General features: G+C 45.6%; 1 protein-coding gene across 2 annotated transcripts in view; it reads right to left on the minus strand.

Moving 5' to 3' along the window:
* The window catches only part of LOC138968662 (serine/arginine repetitive matrix protein 2-like), a 38,814-nt gene extending 17,958 nt beyond the window's left edge, over window positions 1–20,856 (minus strand). For both annotated transcript variants that reach the window (XM_070341256.1, XM_070341255.1), the window contains exons 1-8: window positions 20,661–20,856; window positions 12,740–16,395; window positions 11,786–12,254; window positions 11,104–11,367; window positions 9,550–9,854; window positions 7,941–8,183; window positions 6,133–6,206; window positions 3,441–5,652 (exon numbers count right to left, since the gene is read on the minus strand). In XM_070341256.1, coding sequence (XP_070197357.1) covers window positions 3,441–5,652; window positions 6,133–6,206; window positions 7,941–8,183; window positions 9,550–9,854; window positions 11,104–11,367; window positions 11,786–12,254; window positions 12,740–16,395; window positions 20,661–20,754 — 7,317 coding nt within the window. In that variant the 5' untranslated portion in view covers window positions 20,755–20,856. The remainder of the gene's footprint in view (window positions 1–3,440; window positions 5,653–6,132; window positions 6,207–7,940; window positions 8,184–9,549; window positions 9,855–11,103; window positions 11,368–11,785; window positions 12,255–12,739; window positions 16,396–20,660) is intronic.
* Window positions 20,857–26,512: the final 5,656 nt, after the last annotated feature.

Consider the following 26,512-nt stretch of genomic DNA (forward strand, 5'->3'; position numbering starts at 1 on the left):
AAACTCCATGCTTAAAACTATTTATTACAATCAGGACTATTAGATTCAATGTAAAAAGAAGGTTCTAAAACGTCATAACTTGCACATTTCGTACATCAAATCTTGTTACAAATCTGGATCTCTTTTCAAAAGGTTAAAAAATTTGCCCGGAGGGACATTCTGGAACACACAAGGTGAGGAACAGACATGTATGCAGTGATGGCGCCAGTATTCTTTCAAACCGGTACACACACTTTTATGATGCAAACTGTCTAGAAAAAAACGCTAGGCTGGTCTTATTAGGGGGGTCCGGGTGGGCCCCCCGGAAAAAATTTTCTCCAAAGAACCCAGATGGTGCAATCTGGTGTCATCTGAGCTCCAAATTTGCCATTAAATTCTGTTTTTAGAATCAGAGTTTTTAGTTCCAATTTTTGCTTTTTTGAAGAAAAAAATATATATATTACATGTGGTTTAAATTTGTTAAAAAATTGATCTGTTGAGACAAACAGGAAAATGTAACTTGTAACACAATCTGTGCAATCTGGTTTACTTTCAAACATAAAAGTAACTGAGGCGGGCGGTAGCAGTACGTGAACAAAGTACGAAAAGTTTTCGCGGGCTTTTGCGCAAAGGCAAAAGTAACCGGTGCTTTTTTTGTGTGCCTTTATTTTTTCGGCGGACACTTTTGCTTTTTTGGCGGAACAAAAAAAAAAGTAACTGAGGCGGGCGGTAGCAGTACGTAAACAAAGTACGGAAAGTTTTCGCGGGCTTTTGCGCAAAGGCAAAAGTAACCGGTGCTTTTTTTGTGTGCCTCCCCCCTTTATTTTTTCGGCGGACACTTTTGCTTTTTCGGCGGAACAAAACAAAAATTCGGCGGAAATCCGTCGTTCGGCGGACAATTCCCATGCCTGCTTTCATTCTCACTTCTGCTTCATTCAGGCCACATTGCTAGCACATTATCATGTGGATACAGTGGAACCCTCCTATTGAGACCTTCAAAAATCTGAGAAAACCAGGTCTTAAAAAGGAGGGAGTCTGAAAATGGAGGTAAATTTACAGAGCTTATGAACAGAAAATCTGAAAAAGCAAGATCTTAAAATGGAGGAAGTCTGAAACTGAGGGGTCTTAAAAGGGGGGTTTCCACTGTACTAAGCGATATAGGTTCCACAGCGAAAGTATCAGGGAATGGAAGCATAAATACACGCATGCAGGAAGATAAAACAAGTCGCGTAAGGCGAAAATACAATATTTAGTCAAGTAGCTGTCGAACTCACAGAATGAAACTGAACGCAACGCAACGCAGCAAGACCGTATACTCGTAGCATCGTCACTCCACCGCCCGTGGCAAAGGCAGTGCCCGTGGAATTGACAAGAAGAGCGGGGTATTCGTTGCGCTGAGAAGGATAGCACGCTTTTCTGTACCTCTCTTTGTTTTAACTTTCTGAGCGTGTTTTTAATCCAAACATATCATATCTATATATTTTTGGAATCAGGAACCGACAAGGAATAAGATGAAAGTGTATTTAAATTGATTTCGAAAAAAAAATTTTGATAATAATTTTTATATATTTAATTTTCAGAGCTTGTTTTTAATCCGAATATAACATATTTATATGTTTTTGGAATCAGCAAATGATGGAGAATAAGATAAACGTACATTTGGATCGTTTTATATATTTTTATTTTTTTTTACAATTTTCAGATTTTTAATGACCAAAGTCATTAATTAATTTTTAAGCCACCAAGCTGAAATGCAATACCGAACCCCGGGCTTTGTCGAAGATTACTTGACCAAAATTTGAACCAATTTGGTTGAAAAATGAGGGCGTGACAGTGCCGCCTCAACTTTCACGAAAAGCCGGATATGACGTCATCAAAGACATTTATCCAAAAAATGAAAAAAATGTTCGGGGATTTCATACCCAGGAACTCTCATGTCAAATTTCATAAAGATCGGTCCAGTAGTTTAGTCTGAATCGCTCTACACACACACACACACACACACACACACGCACACACACACGCACACACGCACGCACATACACCACGACCCTCGTTTCGATTCCCCCTCGATGTTAAAATATTTAGTCAAAACTTGACTAAATATAAAAACAAGAAGGGCAAAGCCCATACGACTCACATGCTTGACCTTGACCTTTACATGACCTTGACCTTCAGGGTCAAGGTCAAATAACTAAACCTAGCAATGACATACACTAAGAACTGCTTCACACATTTTTCCTACCAAAATACATGTGACCTTGACCCAAGGTCAAGGTCATCCAAGGTCATGCAACACAAAGCTGTTAATTCAAGACATAGGGAGTACAATGGTGCTTATTGGCTCTTTCTACCATGAGATATGGTCACTTTTAGTGGTTCACTACCTTATTTTGGTCACATTTCATAAGGGTCAAAGTGACCTTGACCTTGATCATATGTGACCAAATGTGTCTCATGATGAAAGCATAACATGTGCCCCACATAATTTTTAAGTTTGAAACAGTTATCTTCCATAGTTCAGGGTCAAGGTCACTTCAAAATATGTATACAATCCAACTTTGAAGAGCTCCTGTGACCTTGACCTTGAAGCAAGGTAAACCAAACTGGTATCAAAAGATGGGGCTTACTTTGCCCTATATATCATATATAGGTGAGGTATTCAATCTCAAAAACTTCAGAGAAAATGGGAAAAATGTGAAAAATAGCTGTTTTTTAGACAACATTTATGGCCCCTGCGACCTTGACCTTGAAGCAAGGTCAAGATGCTATGTATGTTTTTTGGGGCCTTGTCATCATACACCATCTTGCCAAATTTGGTACTGATAGACTGAATAGTGTCCAAGAAATATCCAACGTTAAAGTTTTCCGGACGGACGACTCGGGTGAGTACATAGACTCACTTTTGCTTCGCATGTGAGTCAAAAAGGGTATGTTATATGAAGTCTTATATCGCGCGCGTATCTCCAGACTCGGACTCAAGGCGCAGGGATCTATTTATGCCGTGTGAGATGGATTTTTTTACACAATACATCACGCATTCACATTGGCCAGCAGATCGCAGCCATTTCGGCGCATATCCTACTTTTCACGGCCTATTATTCCAAGTCACACGGGCATTTTGGTGGACATTTTTTTATCTATGCCTAACCAATTTTGCCAGGAAAGACTCTTTTGTCAATCGTGGGATCTTTAACGTGCACACCCCAATGTAGTGTACAACGAAGGGACCTCGGTTTTTTGTCTCATCCAAAAGACTAGCACTTGAACCCACCACCTAGGTTAGGAAAGGGGGGAGAAAACTGCTAACGCCCTGACCCAGGGTCGAACTCGCAACCTTTCGCAAGTGCGTTACCACTCGGCCACCCAGTCCGAAGGGTAGCGCCATACTGTATGGTAACTCGGTTTCCTCAGAGACACAGCAACCCCACTATATAATACAGTCTTATCCTTATCCTTACCTCTGAGTCCGAGGACAGGTAGAGAATATCCACGGAAGACCCGCGGCTGTCGTCATCTTCACGGCACGGCTTCACACTGTCCTGCAGGGACTCCACAAAAGCCTGCACGAAGGGCGCGCTCTCACCCGCTCTTGGAACAGCCGCACTCCCGACACCCGCTTTATCTGATGCAACGCCTGATGCGTGTGCTGCGAGAGTAGTGCTACCACTCTCCTCGCAACCTTTCAGACCGGAGCAGCTATCCGTGGCAGTCACAGCAGATTTGGCAAGCATCACCGTGGTTTCTCCGGTCGTAATGGTGATGTCCTCAAAACCGCCACCTGTTGGTTTAGCGGGGAGTGGAGGTATGGTAGAAACGAGCGAGGAATGTGGGGGGCTCTCCCCGGCAGTGACGGCAGAGCTGTGAGTGTTTTTCACCATCTGTACGGGGTAGGGGTTGGCCGAGGTCATGACGGGGGAGGGGGAGGAAGCCACGAGGATAGGGGATGTGGTGGAGGAGACCACAGAGCTTGCAGACGTGGTGATGGTGGTGCCAGGGGGGTCACCGTCACCAGTACCGGCCGCTGGGTCCTTCTTGCTCCTCTTCTTTCTCTTCTTCTTCACCGGCTTTCCGTCAGCACCCACACCATTCTTGGCTTCACTCCCTTTAGCAGTCACCGCCTCACCATCACTCTTACCATCCCCCACATTCACTGTCACTTTGCGCCCCGTCGGGTCCCCTGAGGGGCGAGGCAAACTGTTCTGAGCCTGCGCAAACAGCTTGGACGGAATGTCGATCTGAACCCGCGACCCCGGCTTCTTGGTCGCCGCCAGGCCCGCAGGGCTCATAGAGGTCAAGGACACCGGTACGGCCACGAAGTTGGGAACGTTTTTGTTGTCCATGGGCTTGAGACCCAGCGCGCTGGCCGGGACGATCTGCAGCAGGTTGTTCTGGCCGGGAAGCTGAAGAAACTTGACACCGCTGAGGTTGGCCGGAAGGTTGGGGAGACCTAACAGCTGCGGGCGCACCTGTGCTGCTCCCGCCTGTGCTGTGGAGGTGGGGACTTTGTTGGCGCCTGACGAGGTGGTTACCGTGGAAACGAGAGGCGATCGAAGGGTGGAGCTAATGGGGCCTGGTGTTCTGAACGTTGTTGTTGTCGCCGTCGCTATGGTGGGAAGGCCTGCACTCGTCGGGGAAGTGACGCTCGATTGCCGTGGCGACACCGTCAGGTTGCTCAAGTCCGGGACCAGGCTGTCGTCTCCAGGGTCGACATTCTTCTTTTTCTTCTTCTTCTTTTTCTTCTTCTTTTCCCCGCTGCCTTCCACTGCCAGTCCTTGGGTGGTGCCCATCGTGTCTTTCTGGATCTTGAAGTGCTGCATGGACTGGGTGGGTGTGCCGCTCGTCACGCTGGCAGTGGTCACCTTGTTGTGGGAGATCTGTAGGTGACCCAGACCCGATATACCCACGTTCCCTGAGGTGACCCCAGTGCTGGGCGAGCAGCTGACCGCAGCGGAGGACGCCACCACAGCCAGACTGGTCAGAACGGGGGTAGGGGAGGTGCAAGCGGCGGGCATGAGACCCGACACGGGTAGAACGCCCTGGATGGACGACACGCCCGAGTAGAAAGCGGGGATGGGGGTGGCCGGGAAGAGGAGAGAGTTCTGCGCCACGTTTATAGGCGCCGGGGATTTGGGGGCTTCGGTGATTTTCACTCTGACGGAAAACATCGTCTTGGGCAGCTTGGATCTCAGCTCCTTGGGGATGATGCTGGGTCGCGGAGCCTTGGGCAGGATCTCCACCCTGAAGTCGCTGATGTGCATGACGCGAGGCTCCGGGTACACGCCGCGCTTGAGTGTGTTGGTGATGGCTGCAAGGATCTTGCTCTTGCAGCGCTCCCACGAGCAGTTGACGATGAACTCAAACAGCTTGATCTCATCCTCCTCCATGACGTCGTCGCTGTCGTTGTTGTGGGCGGTGCTGCCAGTGTTGCTGGCCTTGAGGCAGATGAGGGAGGAATGCCACTGGGACTGGGAGCGGATGGGGGTCAAGTCTGTCTTCCCAGCACCAGCGCTGGTTGGGGAGGAGGTAGGCGGTGCTCCAGAGGCGGTGGTGCTTACTGGTGCAGGTGAGGTGGTGTTCACTGATGCAGAGGGTTCGGTGCTTGTCTTCATCTTCTTGGCCTGCGTCTCCTGCTCACTCTCTTTGCTGAACAGGCGTTTTTTCATGCGTGACCTGAAAAAGACAACTCTTGTCAATCACTATCTTTGCTCAACATTGACTTCTTCATGCGTGACCTGAAAAAGACAACTCTGTGAATAGTATGTTCTTGGTAACAGCAATATCTTCTATAAAACACACAGTTTAAAAGCCGCAATCACAATTCACAAGAGTGGGGGTGGATGTCCTGGCAGAATTTTTTTTACGTGCTACATCAAAATTCAGTGCAATTAGGTGCATTCTGAGACATGGTAAAAAAATACCCCCCCCCCAAATAAAAAAGAAAAGAAGAAAAGCTTCTTAAAGAAAAACTATTTCCTATGAAAACAGTTCGGTTTACCATCTCAGATCTGGCAAGGATTTAATATGGGACAAAACCATCCCTCCAATTTGACACATACCAAAACACAACACGCACGCTGGCAGGCACGCACATACACACACACGCAAACACACTCGCTGGAACATGAGAACAAACACTGGTGAGGTACATACCTCTTGGATTGTAATTTTGCATCACCAGCTGTATCGTGATGTGTCTCGTCATCGCTCACAACAAGAGATGTTTCCTGAAAACAACAAATCATCTAATACCAATCACTCATAATCAATGTAGCCTGATAGACTTGTTTCATCAGATCCACTAAAAAAGGCCAAGGGGGCAAGTAATTCCAGTGAAAGTATTTTGGGTCTGTTACAGGCCGGACGTGTCGAAGACAATTTTCCATTTTAATGGACAATAAAGTGTTGTTATTGTTGTAATTGTTATTGTTACTAAAGAGCTAGAGACAATTACAAATTGCAATAATACTCGGAAGAACAGACACAGGCTCTATCTCTCTGACTCACACACAGATCTCGACAGTCATTATTCACTGCCAACACAGTCACGAAAACTCACATAGAACAATGACTGTCTAAGTCTGTGTAAAATATGATACTCGAGTCACACAAAAAAAGAAGAAGGTATACTTCTTCTTCTTCTTCTGCGTTCGTGGGCTGAAACTCCCACGTACACTCGGGTGGTTTTTTGCACGAGTGGAATTTTACGTGTATGACCGTTTTTTTACCCCTCCATTTAGGCAGCCATACGCCGTTTTCAGAGGAAGCATGCTGGGTATTTTCGTGTTTGTATAACCCACCGAACTCTGACATGGATTACAGGATCTTTTTCGTGCGCACTTGGTCTAGTGCTTGCGTGTACACACGGGGGTGTTCGGACACCAAGGAGAGTCTGCACACAAAGTTGACTCTGAGAAATAAATCTCTCGCCGAACGTGGGGACGAACTCACGCTGACAGCGGCCAACTGGATACAAATCCAGCGCGCTACCGACTGAGCTACATCCCCGCCCTCAAAGAAGGTATACAGTGGTGCCCCCTTCGAGAATCTGAGATAATCAGGTCTTAAAGGAGAGGGAGTCTTAAAATGGAGGTAAATTTACAGGGGTTATGGGGCGGGGATGTAGCTCAGTCGGTAGCACGCTGGATTTGTATCCAGTTGGCCGCTGTCAGCGTGAGTTCGTCCCCACGTTTGGCGAGAGATTTATTTCTCAGAGTCAACTTTGTGTGCAGACTCTCCTCGGTGTCCGAACACCCCCCCGTGTGTACACGCAAGCACAAGACCAAGTGCGCACGAACAAGATCCTGTAATCCATGTCAGAGTTCGGTGGGCTATAGAAACACGAAAATACCCAGCATGCTTCCTCCGAAAGCGGCGTATGGCTGCCTAAATGGCGGGGTAGAAACGGTCCTACACGTAAAAGCCGTGGGAGTTTCAGCCCATGAACGAACAAACAAACAAACAGGGGTTATGAAGAGAACATCTGAGAAAGGAGAGTCCTAAAACGGAGGAAGTCTACTATTGGTGAGTCTTAATCCCCCGAAAGCGGCGTATGGCTGCCTAAATGGCGGGGGAAAAACGGTCATACACGTAAAATTCCACTGGTGCAAAAACATGAGTGTACATGGGAGTTTCAGCCCACGAACGCAGAAGAAGAAGAAGAAGAAGGTGAGTCTTAAAAGGTGGGTTCGACCTCGTTCTCGCACCGAGTTGGATTAAGCTAGAGATTGCGTTGACCAATCAGAAACCAGACTTTAACACCAATTATTGAAAAACAGTTTTCCCCACACAACCTACCACAAGAACTATATAACCTAAAATGTGTCCAAATATGGGTGGAGAGGGAGGGCACTTAATCCGTCGTGCTGCTAGAACTTGGTAGAACTACAATTTACCTTTGACTTGGTAATTACTCGGTACATTTTTCAATTCCACTGTAATAATCATCAAACTATTCCTACCAGTGTAGCACCTGAGGCGTTGTGACGGGCAGCAGCGGGCGGCGGCATGGTCAATGCTCTAGGTGTGATGGTCGATGACATCATCAGCGCAGGCAGTGTGTTGACTGACACGGCAGTCGTCACTGTGTTCGTCTGCTGTGTGTGAGACGATGACGAAGCAGACGACGACGACAGGATGGTAGGGGAGGTCACTGCAGCACTGGGCGATGGAGAGTGTGTCATGGTTGCTGAACTTTCTGGAGTCTGGCGAACAAAATGCACACAGACAGAAAGTTAGACAAATAAACACACTGTGAATGCTCAGAAACAGAAAGTTATGACAAATAACACAGAAAAAGTTAGGCAAATAACACAATGTGAATACACACGACAGACTCAATGGCCTAGTGGATAAGACGCCGGCCTCCAAAGCGGAAGGGTTCAAATCCCGGCCGCGCCTCAACTTATGTGCAGACCAGCTAGTGCCCTTATCCCCCTTCATGTGTACACGCAAAGCACAGGACCAAGTGTGCACGGAAAAGATCCTGTAATCCATGACAGAGTTCGGTGGGTTATAGAAACACGAATATACCAAGCATGCATCCCCCGAAAGCGGCGTATTGCTGCCTAAATGGCGGGGTAAACACGGTCATACACGTAAAAACTGTGGGAGTTTCAGCCCATGAACAAAGAAAAAGATTGTGAATGCACAGAAACAGAGAAAGTTAGACAAATAAACCAATGTGAATGCACAAAAACAGAGAAAGTTAGAAAAATAAACCCATTGTGAATGCACATAAACTGAGGAAGGATAGACAAATAAACCAATGTGAATGCACAGAAACAGAAAATTAGACAAAAACACATTGAAAATACACACAAACAGAGAAAGTTAGAAAAATAAACCCATTGTGAATGCACAAAAACAGAAAGACAAATAAACCAATTGTGAATGCAGAGAAAGAAAGACAAATAAACCAATGTGAATGAACAGAAACAGAGAAAATTAGACAAAAACACATTGAAAATACACACAAAGAGAGAAAGTTAAATAAATAAACCGATGTGAATGCATAGAAATAGACAAAATGAGTGGGTTTTTTTTTTCTCCGTGATACACAATTTTCCATCTTTCTTTATTTGGTGTTTAACGTTGTTTTCAACCACGAAGGTTATATTGCGACGGGGAAAGGGGGGGAGATGGGATAGAGCTGCTTGTTAATTGTTTCTTGTTCACAATAGCACTAAGGCCAAAAAAAAAAAAAATTGTCTGTTTAGGGTAACATGACCAAAAAAAGTAGGGTCGGTAGGTAGGTAGGTTTTTTTTTTTTTTTTTTTTTTGGTGTAAATGCTATGTTGGCTGAACATTCACTTCTTATATTTGATGAATACATGTTTGAAAACTAACGTATAAATAAAACAGAGAGAAAGGGAGAGAAAGAAACGCCAAATGTCTCTTTTTAGCATTTTTACCTCTTTTTTTTTTTTGAAATAAAAAAAAAGTTTTTGGGTCGGCGCCAAATCGATAGGGTCGGTCGGGTTACCCTAAACAGACAATTTTTTTTTTTTTGCCTAATAAAAAAATTGCTCCAGGGGCTTGCAACGTAGACAATTTTCCATCAGTCCGTACCTTCTTGCGCCTGTTGCTGGTCTGTTCAGAGTAGACCTCGCTCATCTCCCACATCATCATAGCCTTTCGACTGACGGCGTCCAGGTTTTTTGCCATTCGGTACGACGTCTGGCGCCGAGGGAGGTTGGAGTAGCGGTCCACGCTTCGCTGTCTCCGTGGCGCCGTTTTCTCCAGGGTGGGAAGTTCGTCTCCGCTGCTCTCCGCGTGATCCCCGGTGCTGGATTTGTGGGGCGGAGGGGCTGGAGGGGGCTCTTGCTGGACAATGGTCAATTGGTGCATCTCTTTTGTTTCCTTGCCGCCTTTGTCTGGTGAGGAGAAAGCAGGTTAGTTTTAAGGGTGCATCAAAAAACACACAGTCACACACTACACACACACACACACCTGGACAGAATTCACTGTGAATCTTATTCTAGCTGTTTCACTTCAGTGCTGAAAGTATAAACTTCTCATCACTTTGGATGAAAGATGGACAAAGGACTGATTATTCACAGCAAGATACTTTGCATCCAGGTAAAAGGAGAGAGACACACACTGAACACAGACAGACATACACACTGAACACAGACAGACATACACACTGAACACAGACAGACATACACACTGAACACAGACAGACACACACACTGAACACAGACACACACACACTGAACAGACATACACACTGAACACAGACATACACACTGAACACAGACATACACACTGAACACAGACAGACACACACACTGAACACAGACACACACACTGAACACAGACAGACATACACACTGAACACAGACAGACACACACACTGAACACAGACAGACACACACACTGAACACAGACAGACACACACACTGAACACAGACAGACACACACACTGAACACAGACAGACACACACACTGAACACAGACAGACACACACACTGAACACAGACAGACATACACACTGAACACAGACAGACACACTGAACACAGACAGACATACACACTGAACACAGACAGACACACACACTGAACACAGACAGACACACACACTGAACACAGACAGACACACACACTGAACACAGACAGACACACACACTGAACACAGACAGACACACACACTGAACACAGACAGACACACACACTGAACACAGACAGACACACACACTGAACACAGACACACACACTGAACACAGACAGACATACACACTGAACACAGACAGACACACACACTGAACACAGACACACACACTGAACACAGACAGACACAGACACTGAACACAGACAGACACACACACTGAACACAGACAGACATACACACAGACAAGAATGAAGAATGACTTCCCATAAACAATTAATCTGCCACACACACCTCCCCAAACAAGACTCAGTACAGTGGAACCCCCTTTTAACAACCTCTATTTAAGACTCTCCCCTTTTTAAGACCTAGATTTTTCAGATTATCTGTTCATAACCTCTGTAATTTTACCTCCATTTTAAGACTCCCTCTTTTTCAAGACTTGATTTTCTTAGATTTTTGTAGGGGGGGGGGGGGGTGTTTCCACTGTACTTTCCTGATTTCCAAATACACACCTTTAGCTGCTGGCTGAACACCTTCCTTCTTGGCTTCTGGCTGACTGGCCGGCTTTGGTGTCAGCGGCGTTGGAACCATTTCCACGTCTGGTTTGCCTCCAGACTCTTTGCTGCCAGACTTCTCCAGACTGTCGCAGATACAGCCCAGACGGCAGTACTCCTTGTCGCAAGCATGTGGTGCCGGTGTTGATGTCACCGGTGGTTCCGTCTCATCGCTCTCTGCTGACGGCAGACACAGGTGGCAGATGCAGCCGTATCGACAACCTGCGACAGCATGAACCGAGGGTCAAATATTACTGTTTGTGTAAATCTCACACCTCTAAGCTTGTTTTTTTAAAAATAATTTAAAAAAAAAATGTGTCAATGCAAACCTGAATTTCCCAGCAATGGGATAATCATCATATTCATCAACAGTCCCCTGGCCAGCGATGGGATAATCATCATATTCATCAACAGTCCCCTGGCCAGCGATTGGGATAATCATCATATTCATCAACAGTCCCAGCGATTGGGATAATCATCTTATTCATCAACAGTCCCCTGGCCAGCAATGGGATAATCATCATATTCATCAACAGTCCCCTGGCCAGCAATGGGATAATCATCATATTCATCAACAGTCCCCTGGCCAGCGATTGGATAATCAATCAAGTAAAGTAAACGAAATGAAATGAATCCTCACCTGGCTTATCACAGTGTGGCTTCTCGGCCTTGACCTCAGGTGTGGTGTCTTCAGCTGTCAGGTCCACCACGTCTCCTCCCTCACCCCTGGCAGACGTGTTGTTGCCATGACTACCACCAACGCCCGCCTCCATGTTCCAGGTGTCAACCACAGACTCTCCTTCCAGAGTCCTCAGCGCCAGCACAGCGTGCCCCACCGACATACAACGGAGCTCAAAACTCGGCCGCAACCGCTCCTTTCTGGGGCCTCGTTTTTTCTTCGGGGCTTTCATGTGACCTTCACCTTCCTCTTCTTTAATCTCTGGCGGCGGCGGCTTTCTGCGGTATCGTCTGAAGCGGGTGACCCAGCCTCCCAGCTTCTTGAAGATGTGTCGATCTTCGGGCCCCATGTTGTAGCGTGCGAAGATGCCTTTGCTCTTCTTGAGGCCTTTCTCCTTCCGCCGCATTTCCTCTAATGAGTTGTGGACATCCTGAGACATAAGACATCAGAGTTTGTATAATACAACTATGTGGAGGAAGCTACGAATTTGTCCTGGCTTGAGATACATTCAATTAATGCAAACGACAAATTACAATGTGCTCCTCCCCCCCCTCACAAACACACAGTGACACACGCTTGCTTGCACACACTTATATCACACATTATGATATATATAATCCCAAAATTATTATCTCAATAGTGTACTGAAATTTCTGATTAGCACAGTTTTGACATACATTTAATTTATCACAAACCAGCACAATGACACACACAATGAATAACATTCACAAGAACACTCACATTAACACTTGAAACAAACACATGCATACACTAAATAACACAAAGTAACATCCCTCCCCCACACACATACACAATAATACACTACACACACACACAATAATACACACACACACAGTGAGTGACACAATAACACACTACACAACAACACACAATAATACACACACACACACACACCTCCATATAGTCGTCCTCCTCCAGAGGAATTGGGGCTCCATAACCCTCCTCGTCTATTTCCTCCTCCTCCTGCTCCCACTCTCCGCTGGTGTTCAGCCCATCATCCTCCTCCTCCTCTCTCCTTTCCTCCATCGCCTCCTCTTTAATCTTCGGCGTTTCGGGCCGCCCCTCAAGCCGTTTGGACTTCTTTTTCTTGGAGGAGAAGACGTAGGTCTTCCTCTTCCGCTTCACTCTCTCCTCCTCCTCCTCCTCTCCCAGAAGTTCCATAGCCTCCAGATCCTCTGTCTTGAGGTCGCTCAGCTTCTTCTTCCAGTTCTTGATCTTCTGCACGTCGGTGGTCTTCTCGGGCAGCCGGGCCAGCAGCAGGGGGATGTCCTTGTTGTTGTCCACGTAGAGTTTTCGCAGCTCCTTGCGATACAGGCGCTGGTACTTCCGCCACTTCATGTGCTGGCCCCGCAGGTTTTGGCTCTGGCGCCGGATCTTGCCGTCCTTCCGCCGACTCTCCTCGAAGGCGTGGAACTTGGCCATGTTCACGTAGGCGGCGGGGTCCGCTTCCCACTGCAAGCTTTTCTCCAGGTTGAGGTGTGCGCTGACGGCCATCTCCGAGGGGAAGGACACGAAGACCAGACCCTCCACCTCGTCGAAGTCCGGGTCCAGTTTTCGGGCCACTTCCGAGTCTCGTTCATCCTCCTCGCCCTCCTCCTCTTCCTCGCTCTTCACCCCGACCTCATCCTCGTCAAACTTTCTGTCCTGAACGTCGCCCATGCTGGCCCGTCTCAGCAGGTCATTGTAGTCCTTCATGTAGCCCTCGGCCAACAGGAACTTGGCCAGCTTGGAGTCGCTGCAGGCCGGGATGACCATCCGGTTGGCTGACCGCCGGAGGTACTGCTCCAGGTCTCTGCTGGCGAAGGCCGCACCTTTCTGCGTGTGTGAGTCGTTCTCGTGGCGGCCGAGGACATTGATGGGTAACGGGGATCGGATGTAGTGCCACTTGCTCCAGCCAGGCCCAGTGGTGGGCGGCGGCTCAGTCTTGGGTTTCCATCGTGTCTTGGACGGGCTGGAGATGCGACTGAAGAAGGAGCGAAACGTGGACCTGCTGCTGCCTGGCTTCGAGAAACTAGTGCTAGGTGCTGCCATGGAAGTTCCGGGCAAGGGGGAGTTTCTTTCCGTTTTAACTGGACCTTGACTTGATGTTAGTATGACGGTACTCTCTTTTTTATCAGTGTTCAGACTGTTCTGCTCGTGGCTTCCTGGCGTGTTCTCTACTATCTCCATCTTAACAATCTCCTGCTTGGCTTCATAGGACATGCGATTCTGAACGGCGAGGTTGGCTGCCTGCGTGATCTTGGTTGTGTCCAGCTCACCCAGACTGCTGGGAGTCCCAGCTCTGTCCACTGCCTCATCCCCTGCAGGATCTGATGCAGAACACTTTGCCGCCACTGAACACTCTGCCGCTGCAGAACACTCTCCTGTCACACAACTGTCTCCTGAGGTTGAAATGCATGGCACAACAGAGACACCTGTTTGCTTCTCAGGTTGCAAAGCCTGAGCTACACCTTCACAGCTTACAGAGACCCATTCCTTCTCTGCACTGTCTACTTCACAGCTCTTTTCTTGTGAAACACTTGCTGTGGCATCGCTTTCTTTAACTTGAGGTTGAGAGTGAACTTGACTTTCAGTATCAACTTCTTTTTCACGCTCAACATCAGCAGTAGGTTCACAGGTTCTCTCTTCCGTCTCAGAATTCTGTTCCTGCAAAATTCTCTCTGCCTCAGCAACAATTTCACTGTCGGACGGAAGGTTGTCTTTCACACGTGAGATCAAACTAAGGATGGACACAGTTTTGCTGACATGACCGGGGGGACACTGGACAGAGGGCAGTTCTTCAGACGGACACTTCTCTGTCTTTGTGAGGTCCAGCACAGCGAGGTCTGGCTGACCTAACGGAGGCAGCTGACTCAACACAGGCAGCTCGTAGGGCTTTATCTCCGCAAAGTCTCCGGCAAAGTCATCGTCAAAGAAAGAGTCCCGAGAATTCATCATGCTACCGAAGCTCTCGTTCAGTCTGTCTGACATGGCGCTCGACTGCGGTTTGCCTACCTGTGTTGCACTTTTGTCACGACTTTGTTCGTAGCTTTTTGTCACCTCACTCCCTCCTACCAGCATAGCACACAGCAAGGACTCAGCATCGTCTGCAGCCTGTTTTTGATCCGAGCCTGCACGGGAGGAGGCAGACGTCACACAAACTTCCAATGTATCACAAGTCTGTTTGCTTCGTAGCCCTTTCTCACACTTTGAAGGACTACGCTGTTTGTTTTCGTCAAGGTTGTTGTTGTCTTTGTCGACAAATAGGCGCCTGGAGGTCGAAGCTGGCGAAGGTCGAGCTTTGACCTGAACGACCTTGGAACCTCGGCCTGTGCTGGATAGAATGTGGATGGTGTGTTCTCCAGGAGAACTTTGTGGTGACGGCTTTGTTACTTTCGATGAAAAGCCATCTCCACCAGCACGGGATTTCTGTCCCGAGTTTCTGGCTGGAAGTTTTCCTTGACCTTGACCGCTGTGTGAACTGCGTGGAGAGTTCAAGGGCGACTCTTCTTCACTGGCTCTGTGAGGTGACCTTCCTCTCCTGCCCTGAACCGGAGACAGCCCACAGTCTGAGCCGCTGGCAGAGGACAGAAACTGTTTTGTTTTGGGAGACTTCTGCACAGGGGGGCTTATTTTCTCAGGCGCTCTTCGCGGGGAATGTCTCTTGGGTGAGGTAGAGTTGTGTCCCCTTGAGGAGGTGGAACCAGGACTGGCGTTTCTAGAGCGTACACAAATCTGTCTACCGGGACTGGCGTTTCTAGAGCGTACACCTATCTCTCTGCTGCTGCCTGGGCTCGAGTTTCTTGAGCTTGCCCTGTGGCCAGGACTGGGGTTTCTCGACCCTACACCACTGTTCCTGCGACCAGGACTCACGTCACATTCACTGTTCCGAGGACTGTTCTTCCTGGAGCGACCACCACCACTACTAACACCACCATCGCCTTCCCTGTGTTTCTTGGTGTGCAGGCTGTTGGGGTGTCCCTCCCCCACTTTACCCGACAGCCCCCGTAGCGCCCTGACGGCCGTCACAATGCTTTGCTGCTGCTTCTCCTCGCTCCCACTACGAGCACCAGAGCTGTCGCTTTGGACCATCGAGCTGGCCTGCTTGGAGCGAGGGCTGCGATTCCGTGGAGATTTGCGGCCCATGCTGAACTGCTCGAAGATGTTCTTGCTGCTGACACTGGTGGAAGATGACACCATCCCGTCTCCAGTGCCTCCGGCGTCGGCGCCAGACAACCTCTTTCCCTCCTGCCCTGTGGCGTCGGCCTTGTCTTCCGGAGAGCTAGCCGCCCTGGCCGGAGGCTTGGCACCAGGACTGACCCTGGTCAGTTGTTTCTTCACCATGGTGGCGAGGAGCTCATCAGGACTCTGACTGATGTCCGGCACCAGCACCACTGCTCTGCGCACCAACACGCGCGACTCAAACACACACCCTGCCCTGGCTGAAGGCTGGGAAAGGTCTACTGTCATTGACCGCCTGTCTGCTGCACTGGTCAAGGGGGTACCTGGCTCTTCACGGTCTTGTTCATCAGCGGTACGGGAGGTAGAATGTTCAGTCGAGGTATCAGCCCCTGAAAAGCGAAACAAGCGTGTGATTTAGAGTGAGGCTATTTCGGCAAGGCAATTAACGCTTTCATCTTGCTAACATTATGCCATGGAAGGTTCCAACTTCCATCAAAATGTACAGTCAGCACACACAGACAGACCTGTTTACCCCCAACACTTGACAAGAGTAATGGTCAAGACAAAAAGTAGTAATCTGATGACCAAAATAGTAACCCAGTGGTTACAAACGCCAACATTAGCAACACAAACCTAATTTGAAAATCGTAGTCTGGACTCAAATGGAGTGTTTTTCCCAAAAAAAGCCTAAAAAATAGTAATAAATTACTCCATAATAGTAAAGGTAAACAGGTCTGCACAGACCGTTCCTACCGCTCATCAGGAATAAATATGCTAACAGTTGCTACAGTGGAACCCCCCTTTTAAGACACCCTCATTTAAAATTTTCCCCTTTTGTTGAAGACCTTGAATTTGTACATGTTCCATTCATAACCTCTGTAAATTTACATCCATTTTAAGACTGATCCCTCCTTTTTAAGACCTGATTTTCTCAGATTTGTGGAGGTCTTAAAATGGAGGTTCCACTGTAATAACCAAATAATTTGAAATGCAGCATATTAAGTAATTTATGTTGATGTATAATGAAGCAATCCACTAAATGACAAGTTTATCTCAATCCTTTACAGCCAAAACTCTGGGTCCCCCCCCCCCCCCCCCCCCCCCCCGCCTATTGGATCTTAATTAAATACTATTCACATGAACTTTCTTTGGGTCTCAGATCATTGAAACATGTTCCCACAGTAAGACTGGGAGCATTTAAAAACTATAAACACTGTAGTAAGTAAGTACAAGTTGTATGTAATCAGGTAAACCAGATAAAGAGCGAAAGCAATAGACACTAATGGTATTACCTATAAACAAAGTGTATTACCTGTAAAGAAATCAAATCAATAAGACTGTTACTCGTACTGTAATAGTGTTAAACAATAACAGAAGCCCTTGATTTTTCATCAGAGTTCACAAAATATCACAACATTGTTCAAACATGCACACCCTGAATCACACCAGGGGAGAGAGAGGATGCGTCATTGTGTATGTTGGCATGTTTGCATGTGTGTGTGTGTGTGTGTGTGTGTGTGTGTGAGCATGTGTGTATGTCTGGTGAGAGAGACACACACAACAGAGAGAAAGAAAGAGAGAGAGACACACACAAAAGAGAGACACACACACACAACAGAGAGAGACACAAACACACAACAGAGAGAGACACACACCCACAGCAGAGAGAAAGAGAGAGAGACACACACACACATAACAGAGATAGAGACAACAGCGACTGAGCGAGAGACAACAGCGACTGAGCGAGAGAGAGAGAGAGAGAGAGAGGAGAGAAAGAGAGAGAGAGAGAGAGACAGAGAGACAGAGAGAGAGAGAGAGAGAGAGAGAGAGAGAGAGAGAGAGAGAGAGAGAGAGAGAGAGAGAGAGAGAGAGAGAGAGAGAAAGACAGACACAGAGAGAGATTTAAATCAGGTATTTCTAGACATTTGCTCAGGGTCTAGTTACAATTTACCATGCACAGCATCTGCTCAGTTAAAGCTGAAAACCTAATGGATTTCATGCGTTATGTACTTTGTCACACTGCAGGTAGCTTAAGCTGGTGTAGGAAGAGAACACTGATGCACAAACTAACAGAAAGCTTTCCTTGTTTCAATATACAATCGAACCCCTCTTTTAAAACTTCAAATTTCCAAATCTGAGAAAATCAGGTCAGGAGGGAGTCTTAAATTAAAATGGGGGTACATGGGTACTTTCTTTCTTTATTTGGTGTTTAACGTCGTTTTCAACCACGAAGGGTTATATTGCGACGGGGAAAGGGGGAACCATCTCTATCCCATGGATAGAGCCACTTGTCAATTGTTTCTTGTTCACAAAAGCACTAATCAAAAATTTGCTCCAGGGGCTTGCAACGTAGTACAATATATGACCTTACTGGGAGAATGCAAGTTTCCAGTACAAAGGATACATTTACAGAGTTTATAAACTGAAAGTTAGAAAACAGCAAGGACTTAAAAACAGGGGTTCCATTGCATGTGCAAAGTCCAGCATGGAATTTCACTCAGAAAGGAACTTACTACTTAGGAAGAACCCTTGGATCATTATTTTCTCAATCCTATTCCTAATTTCATTTCAACCACCACAGATTTAAGGCTACACCAACTGTCCCCCAAAAGCAATAAATTCAGAATAATATACTGCTAACCAACACCAGTGCACTACAAACTTAAGTCACCAAGAAATGATACCTTAACTACAAGCTGTGAAAAACAAGATCAAAGATACAATCTTCCTGTTAGCGACCATGTACACCACTTCAGCCGTTCAGATTTGACACATGATAAGAGCATGTACATACAATCAATAAGCAACCTGAACTATGACATGGATTACAGGACCTTTTTCGTGCGCACTTGGTCTTGTGCTTGCAAGTACACACGAAGGGGGATAAGGCTCTAGCAGGTCTGCACATAAGTTGACCTGGGAGATCGGAAAAATCTCCACCCTTAACCCACCAGGCGCAGTCGGGATTCAAACCCATGATCTTCCGCTTGGGAGGCCAGTGCCTTATCCACTAGGTCATTGCGCCCATCTACCAAACTAACCAAGTATAAAGACAAGGAATCACAGTGTTACTCCAGCTGGGGAAATTCCGAAAATAACTTAATTTAAAAATAAAAAACACACACACACCATTCAAGGCGAAAGATCTGTGGAAACATGCACCAGAAGATGTTTTAAAGCTGAATTACTAACTGTAACAGAGTCGTGAGTGACAAAGCAGGAAGATAATGAGTTTCTACGGTAGCTTGTAAGAAAAGCAGGAAGTGAAAACTTGGTATCAAAAAAGAAGACTGGCCTAAATAATAATACTGGTATTCAAAACGTGCTAAAGTGTTTGTACAATTTTTCAAAGTATTAGATATCTGACTGCCCCCCCCCCCCCCCCCCCCAGCATCTTTATGATGTTTGTCTCCTTCTTTTTAGGGCAGTTGTACCTTCATAGAGAAATTCAAAGCGATTTTCTTGTTTTCATCTATTCTGTTTCATTGCTATTCACTCAGATGAGTTTCAGATTTACCTTCATGAGAACTTTTCATTTTTACATTTAGTCAAGTTTTGACTAAATGTTTTAACTTAGAGGGGGGAATCGAGACGAGGGTCGTGGTGTATGTGTGTGTGTGTGTGTGTGTGTGTGTCTGTCTGTCTGTGTGTGTGTGTAGAGCGATTCAGACTAAACTACTGGGCCGATCTTTATGAAATTTGACATGAGAGTTCCTGGGTATGATATCCCCGGACATTTTTTTCTTTTTTTCGATAAATACCTTTGATGATGTCATATCTGGCTTTTTGTAAAAGTTGAGGCGGAACCGTCACACCCTCATTTTTCAATTAAATTGATTGAAATTTTGGCAAATCAATCTTCGACGAAGGCCGGGGTTTGGTATTGCATTTCAGCTTGGTGGCTTAAAAACTAATGAGTGAGTTTGGTAATTAAAAATCGGAAACTTGTAATTAAAATTATTTTTTTATTAAACGATCCAAAAACAATTTCATCTTATTCTTCGTCATTTTCTGATTCCAAAAACATATACATGTATATGTTATATTTGGATTAAAAACAATCTCTGAAAATTAAAAATATAAAAATTATGATCAAAATTAAATTTCCGAAATCGATTCAAAAACTTTTTCATCTTATTCCTTGTCGGTTCCTGATTCCAAAAACATATAGATATGATATGTTTGGATTAAAAACACGCTCAGAAAGTTAAAACGAAGAGAGGTACAGTAAAGCGTGCTATGAAGCACAGCGCAACCGCTGCCGCGCCAAACAGGCTCGTCACTTTCACTGCCTTTTGCACTAGCGGCGGACTACGTTCAGTTTCATTCTGTGAGTTCCACAGCTTGACTAAATGTAGTGATTTCGCCTTACGCGACTTGTTATTCTTCTGCATAAAATACACTTATCATTTGAAAACATATCTTATTATAGTACTAGTGCAGAAAAATAACTGATTAACGATGAGATAGACTAAAATAATGCACAAATCCCCCTCCCAATTTTTTGTTCTTATTGCGCTTTTTTGCAAGGACTAATGCTGTTTTAGAACACAGACAATAATTATCCAGCTCAACCATTACCATGAAGTGAGTAAAGAAATTGTTGTAGAAAAGATTACATGGCGGAAAAGTAATTAAATCAAGATGTTCTTACAGTCCTTTGCCTCAGACGATGATTTAAGAAGTTGTTTATGTAGATTAATTTTTTCGGAGAGCTTTTCCTGCAGCTGTTTCTTTGTTCGTGCCATTCCAAGCACTCAGCATCATTTTGAGTTCATGAGACTGAGCCCAACATTTTGCATTCTTGGTCCGTATCGCTTCAGCGGAAACAACTCATGGCTTTGTCAGGATCTTGACTGACAACAAAAGTAGACATTCTTATTTAGTTTAATAAAATTAACATTCATGGCTTTCAGGATCTTGAACAACATTAACAAAAGCAGAAGCTTCTTATTTTGGATTATTGAGTTATGCACACAGTATTCTGGCAGTACTGAGCCAGTCGTTGTCTTTAACGAGTTGTGCACGGTGACCATTACATTAACAAGCATCTTAACCACCTAAATATTCCCAATTACCAGTCGTTGTGTTATGTGACTGTGTCAGCACTAAGAAACTATCATACGATTATGGGTAACAGAGTTCATGCCAGATTTGACTTTGCCAGATTTGACTTTAAGTTAAATACAAGAGAAATTTTGTCTGTGCCACAAAAAAAGTTGGAAGACATACAGTACAAAAAGTAAAATACAAATATCGCACAAACTGAGACCTATATAATATGGTAGTTTCTGTACACTTATTATTTACAACTGATCAATGTGAACATTTTTTTCAGTTTCATTGAGAAGAATGTGGGCATAAAGATTATATCAAATGACCACAGGACTACAGTCCTATGTATTTGAAAATATGAGAAACAAAACAAAATAACCTCATGAACAAACCCTTGCTCTAAATTTGACTTTCTTCTGTGGGTTTAGTGAGGACAAGAAAGACTAACAGTAACAGCGCAAAAATATAAATAAAATAAATATATGATATAAATGTAAAATTAATGTTTATTGATTACAGATTAGTTAGTTATTTTGATATTTTAAATCAAATTTTGACTTGTATGAAACACGCATTTTACTGTTGTGCTATAGGACACATTTGACACTGACTGACTCTTTTAAAATTAATGGAATGACACTATCACTATCACAAAGAACTGACTCAAGTAACTGAAACATCATCAATACAACAACAAAAGAACAAGGTAGTAAAACAAATACCCAATATTATTCAACACATTATTATGACACATTTGCCTAACTTCATGCTGATTTGAAAGGCTCAGTGGAAGCGTGGCCACACTGCTTCTGGCAGTTGCAACTTGCAAGCTGACAGCCGGCACATTCGCACCCCCCCCCCCCCCCCCCCATTGTGACACTCACACACACAGAGATGGACACACGAGTAACAGAGACTGACCACGGGCCTTGTATTCAAGTCCGTCACAGTTCCGACTCGTCTGTGCCTCAGCAGCAGACTCAAAATACTTCGCAGCCTGTGCCGCATACGGACGGCACTAATTTCGCCTCGCCTAAAGAGAAACGAACAGTTTTTTAAGCAGTTACCGAAAAAAAAACGCCTCACAATACTGATTTTGACTTCCCGATCAGTCGCTCTCGCGCGTAGTTGATTTCCAAGCAGCGCTACGATGTTTTCTGACTGCGAACCAGTCGGGTGGTAGTTTGTTATTGTCTGTGAACTTCTGACAGGCACATGTGCACAACAGCCGATACAATGCAAGTTGCGTTGCTTGTAAAATCGGTAGTTTTCTTTCTAACGCATTGATCCCACAAGTTGCGGTTAGTTCCCGAACTCGCATAACAAAATGCTGTCACTTTTCTTGATGTTTTTTACGTTCTGTGTTCCCGCGGAAACGATTCTGTAACTGACACAACCCCCTCTAAAACTCCCACTTCGGGTTAAAAGTTCTTGCACTGTGATCATAACGTTACCATAAAAAGTGTGTCATAATACATTAAGATCACTCTGTGGTCTGCGCGAGTAAGGCTGTAATGAAAAGAATGCGAACCATATCGAGCACTTATCAAAGAATTTGTCAACCTCTGCTGTTAGAACAAGGTTACCTACACTACGCACACATGGAGTTATGGGGAAGTGTTTGGACATCAATATTACAGTGCAGCGACAGAGCATATCAAAATCGCTGGTCAGACATAAAGATTACATGGTAAGCTGTCATCTGAAAGAGTCCCACATTGCAAAACACCTTGTGTACCTTAATGTAGGCCCTACATTTTTTTCTATTACTTACGATCGCAGCCGCCATTTTGAGGAATAAATGTTGCCGATGCAAACTGGGTAATTCAGGCAGCTCAAGGGCCACGTGGCTCTATCACGTGACATCATTGTTTGGCTGTCTGCTAGCAAAACCGACCAAGCCAAAACACATAAAAGCACATTTTAAGTAGGTAATTGGCATTTCCAACTGATGTGATAGCTTTTAATTATTACTATGAATCGCTGTGTAAAGGGGCTTGGGAATGTAACCTGTTTTTGTTAAGATATCGTCAAAAAGGTTTCCTGTTTCGACCCAGCGGTGACCTTATCGCTGGCTATACACCGACCGTAGCTAACTCACTTCAGTAGGCGCGTTCACAGTTGCACAGTCACTGTCAGATGCGTATCACAGGATCCGAACGAGTATTACGACATTTCACAGCTAATTATCACAAAACAAAAGCTTAGACAAGAGCGTACATGCGAGTATATTTCACTGAGATTCTTCCTTGTAAAATCGAGTTCCCTAAGACTGGAAATTGAAATTGCCTACATGATTTTCGTCTCGGTAATAAAGCGGCATGACCAGCTTTTTTTTCTCTGACGAAGCTTTTTTTTTATGGGGAAAAAGGGCTAGTAATACGCTAGTGGTTTAGACATGTCGGGTGACGTCGTCAGTTTCAGCAGGGACCTATGATATTACTGAGCGGGTCTATGGTTTCAGGCTAGTCAGTAACACCCGTCTGTCATTCAGTGGAAACTCAGTGACGGACTCCACGGTCAGTCAGTGACACACGGAAGTTCAGTCATTCAGGCCGGCTGAGTCAATGCATGAGTCGTCTTGAAAATCTCAGTTCAGCTGGCGTAGTTTTGCTTTTTCAGTGGGGGGCCTACACTGCCGGACTCACTGAGGCTCAGATTAGCGCTTTCGTGATCAGTGATGATTCGTTGGTCGGACAGCCGGACAAAAGCTCACAAAACAAAAGCTCACAAGACATAAGCTCACAAGACAAAAGCTCACACCATTTGTAAAAAAAAAAGACAAAAGCTCACATTTCGTTATAAAACAGTTATTACCATTCATGTCAGTGTTGCTTGGTTTCCGTATGTCTACACGCCCCCCGCGGGTTAGGGGGAGTCCCATATTGGTTGGGACGAGAAAGAATTTACCCGATGCTCCCCAGCCATGTCGTAGGAGGCGACTAACGGATTCTGTTTCTCCTTTTACCATTGTTAAGTGTTTCTTGTATAGATATAGTCAATGTTTGTACAGATTTTAGTCAAGCAGTATGTAAGAAATGTTAAGTCCTTTGTACTGGAAACTTGCATTCTCACAGTAAGGTAATATATTGTACTACGTTGCAAGCCCCTGGAGCAAATTTTTGATTAGTGCTTTTGTGAACAAGAAACAATTGACACTGAAGTGGCTCTATCCCATCACCCCCCTTCCCTCCGTCGCGATATAACCTTGAACGGTTGAAAACGATGTTAAACACCAAATAAAGAAAGAAAGTAAAGTATGTCTACACTGGTTATAGTATAGTGTAGTACGACTTTTTTTTAGTAGTAACGACTTTTGACATGTCAAGACATGTAGACGAAACCACTGAGTATCGTGTCCGGCAGTCACAATGTCACAACCAAAGGCTACACATTACTAGTACTGACTCTGTCGTATGATAGCTTTGTGTATCTTTGCTTCATGTTTTTGAAGTGAAGTGACATTCTTTGCGGCCTGGTGATTCCTCAGTCAGTCTGACTAAACTGAGCCAGTCAGTTCAGTTTAACGTCCTCTTAGGACCAATTGCCAGAAATCAGTCTTAGGACAGGTAGTAGAGTCAGAAGGAATGCGGACCGTGCTGGGGTGTTCCGTCTGAGACTGTCCCAGGTCACAAGTCAGTGACTGACTCAGTCGACTAATGAGGTTTTACGTCCTCTCAGGTACCAATTATTAGGAACAACTGATATGGGACGTGATAGTTTATATGATGTGCAGTAAAAGGTGGGGGGGGGGGGGGGGGCTAGGGTGTGTGTGTGTGTGTGTGTGTGTGTGTGTGTGTGTATGTGTGTGTGTGTGTGTGTAAGTGTGGGAAGATGATGGGTTGTGGGAGATAAAATCAGTATTAAAATGTTGCATGATAAGAATCAAGATACTGATTCGTTTGACTCGGTACCTCAGTGGCTAGTACTCTCTGTTTTATCGGAGACACTGACTAATACCTGGATAGGGAAAGTCCTATTCCAAATGACCCTTGCTTACACAGTAGGCTTAGCGTAAACGGGTTAGTCAGTGAGCGCGACTGACTGAGCCGCACACACACACACACACACACGCGGCACATCATACACACTGACACACACACGCCGCGGCACACACACACACGCACACACACGCCGCGGCACACACACACACACACACACACACACACACACACACGCCGCGGCACACACACACACACACACGCCGCGGCACACACACACACACACACACACACACGCCGCGGCACACACACTCTGACACACACACACACACACACACAAACACACATACGCACACACACACACACATATATATATTTATATATATATATATGACATACCCACACACACACACACACACACACATACACACATATCGATCACACACACACACACACACACACACACACACACACACACTCACACACACACATACATACGCGCGCGCGCCGGCACGGCCGGACTGACACACACACACACACACACACACACACTGACACACACACTCACACACCTGTAAGCAGAAAAGCCTTATGCAGTACGAGACGGGCGCAGCGTAGCCTAGTGGTTACGACGTCCGCCTAAAGTGGAAGGTTTGGGGATTGAATCCGGGCAGCGGTTGGTTGGTTAAGGGTGGAGATTTATCTGATCTCCAAGGTCATTTTTTTTGTGCAGACCTGCGAGCGCCATATCCCCTTTCGTGTATACACGCAAGCACAAGACCAAGTTCGCACGAAAACAATTTCCTGTATTGCAGCCCCTGGAATCGGAGTATGACTGCCTAAATGGTGGTGGGAGGGGGGAAGGGGGGGGCATACACGTAAAAGCCCACTCGTGCCAGCGAGTGTATGTGGGAGTCGCAGCCCACAAACGCAAAAGACGTCCAGTACGTGCGTGGTACCTGTGATGAAAGGGCACCCTTGGGGCCAGCCGAACGTGTCCCTACGTTGCAGGTGGCCTGTCATGACATGTTATTTTGGTCAAGAAAATGGACAAACGTGTCCCATCAGGGGCGGAGCAGATAAGCCCGAGGGGGGGGGGGGGGTTTACAACCTGGGGTCCAGGGGTCGGTAGAGGTGGGGTACCGTGGCAACGCCCCGTTGTGGGGTCTCAGGGGCCAAAGCCCCCCTGAAGCTGAAGAATTTTAGCTATCTTATAAACAATTTGTGGCTTATCCGTGATTTTAAACATGATCAACTGGTGTCAGCAGCCACTCATTATTTTTTTAAAGTTAGTATTAAATAATGGCAATTTATCTTCCATGATATCTGCTCATACAGTATGGTTAGAAGATTAAAGACATGTCGCATAGGAGTGTCAGTTAAAACTGTACAGACATGATACTGATTAAACAACTAACACTTCCCCCGGCTTTACAGACAGAAACAACAACAACATTCACAAACGTGTTTTATTTTTTTTTATTATTAAAAAGCCGCCCCTGCCCATCAT

Source organism: Littorina saxatilis, linkage group LG6 (genome assembly GCF_037325665.1).
Source record: "Littorina saxatilis isolate snail1 linkage group LG6, US_GU_Lsax_2.0, whole genome shotgun sequence".
Lineage (NCBI taxonomy): Eukaryota > Metazoa > Mollusca > Gastropoda > Littorinimorpha > Littorinidae > Littorina > Littorina saxatilis.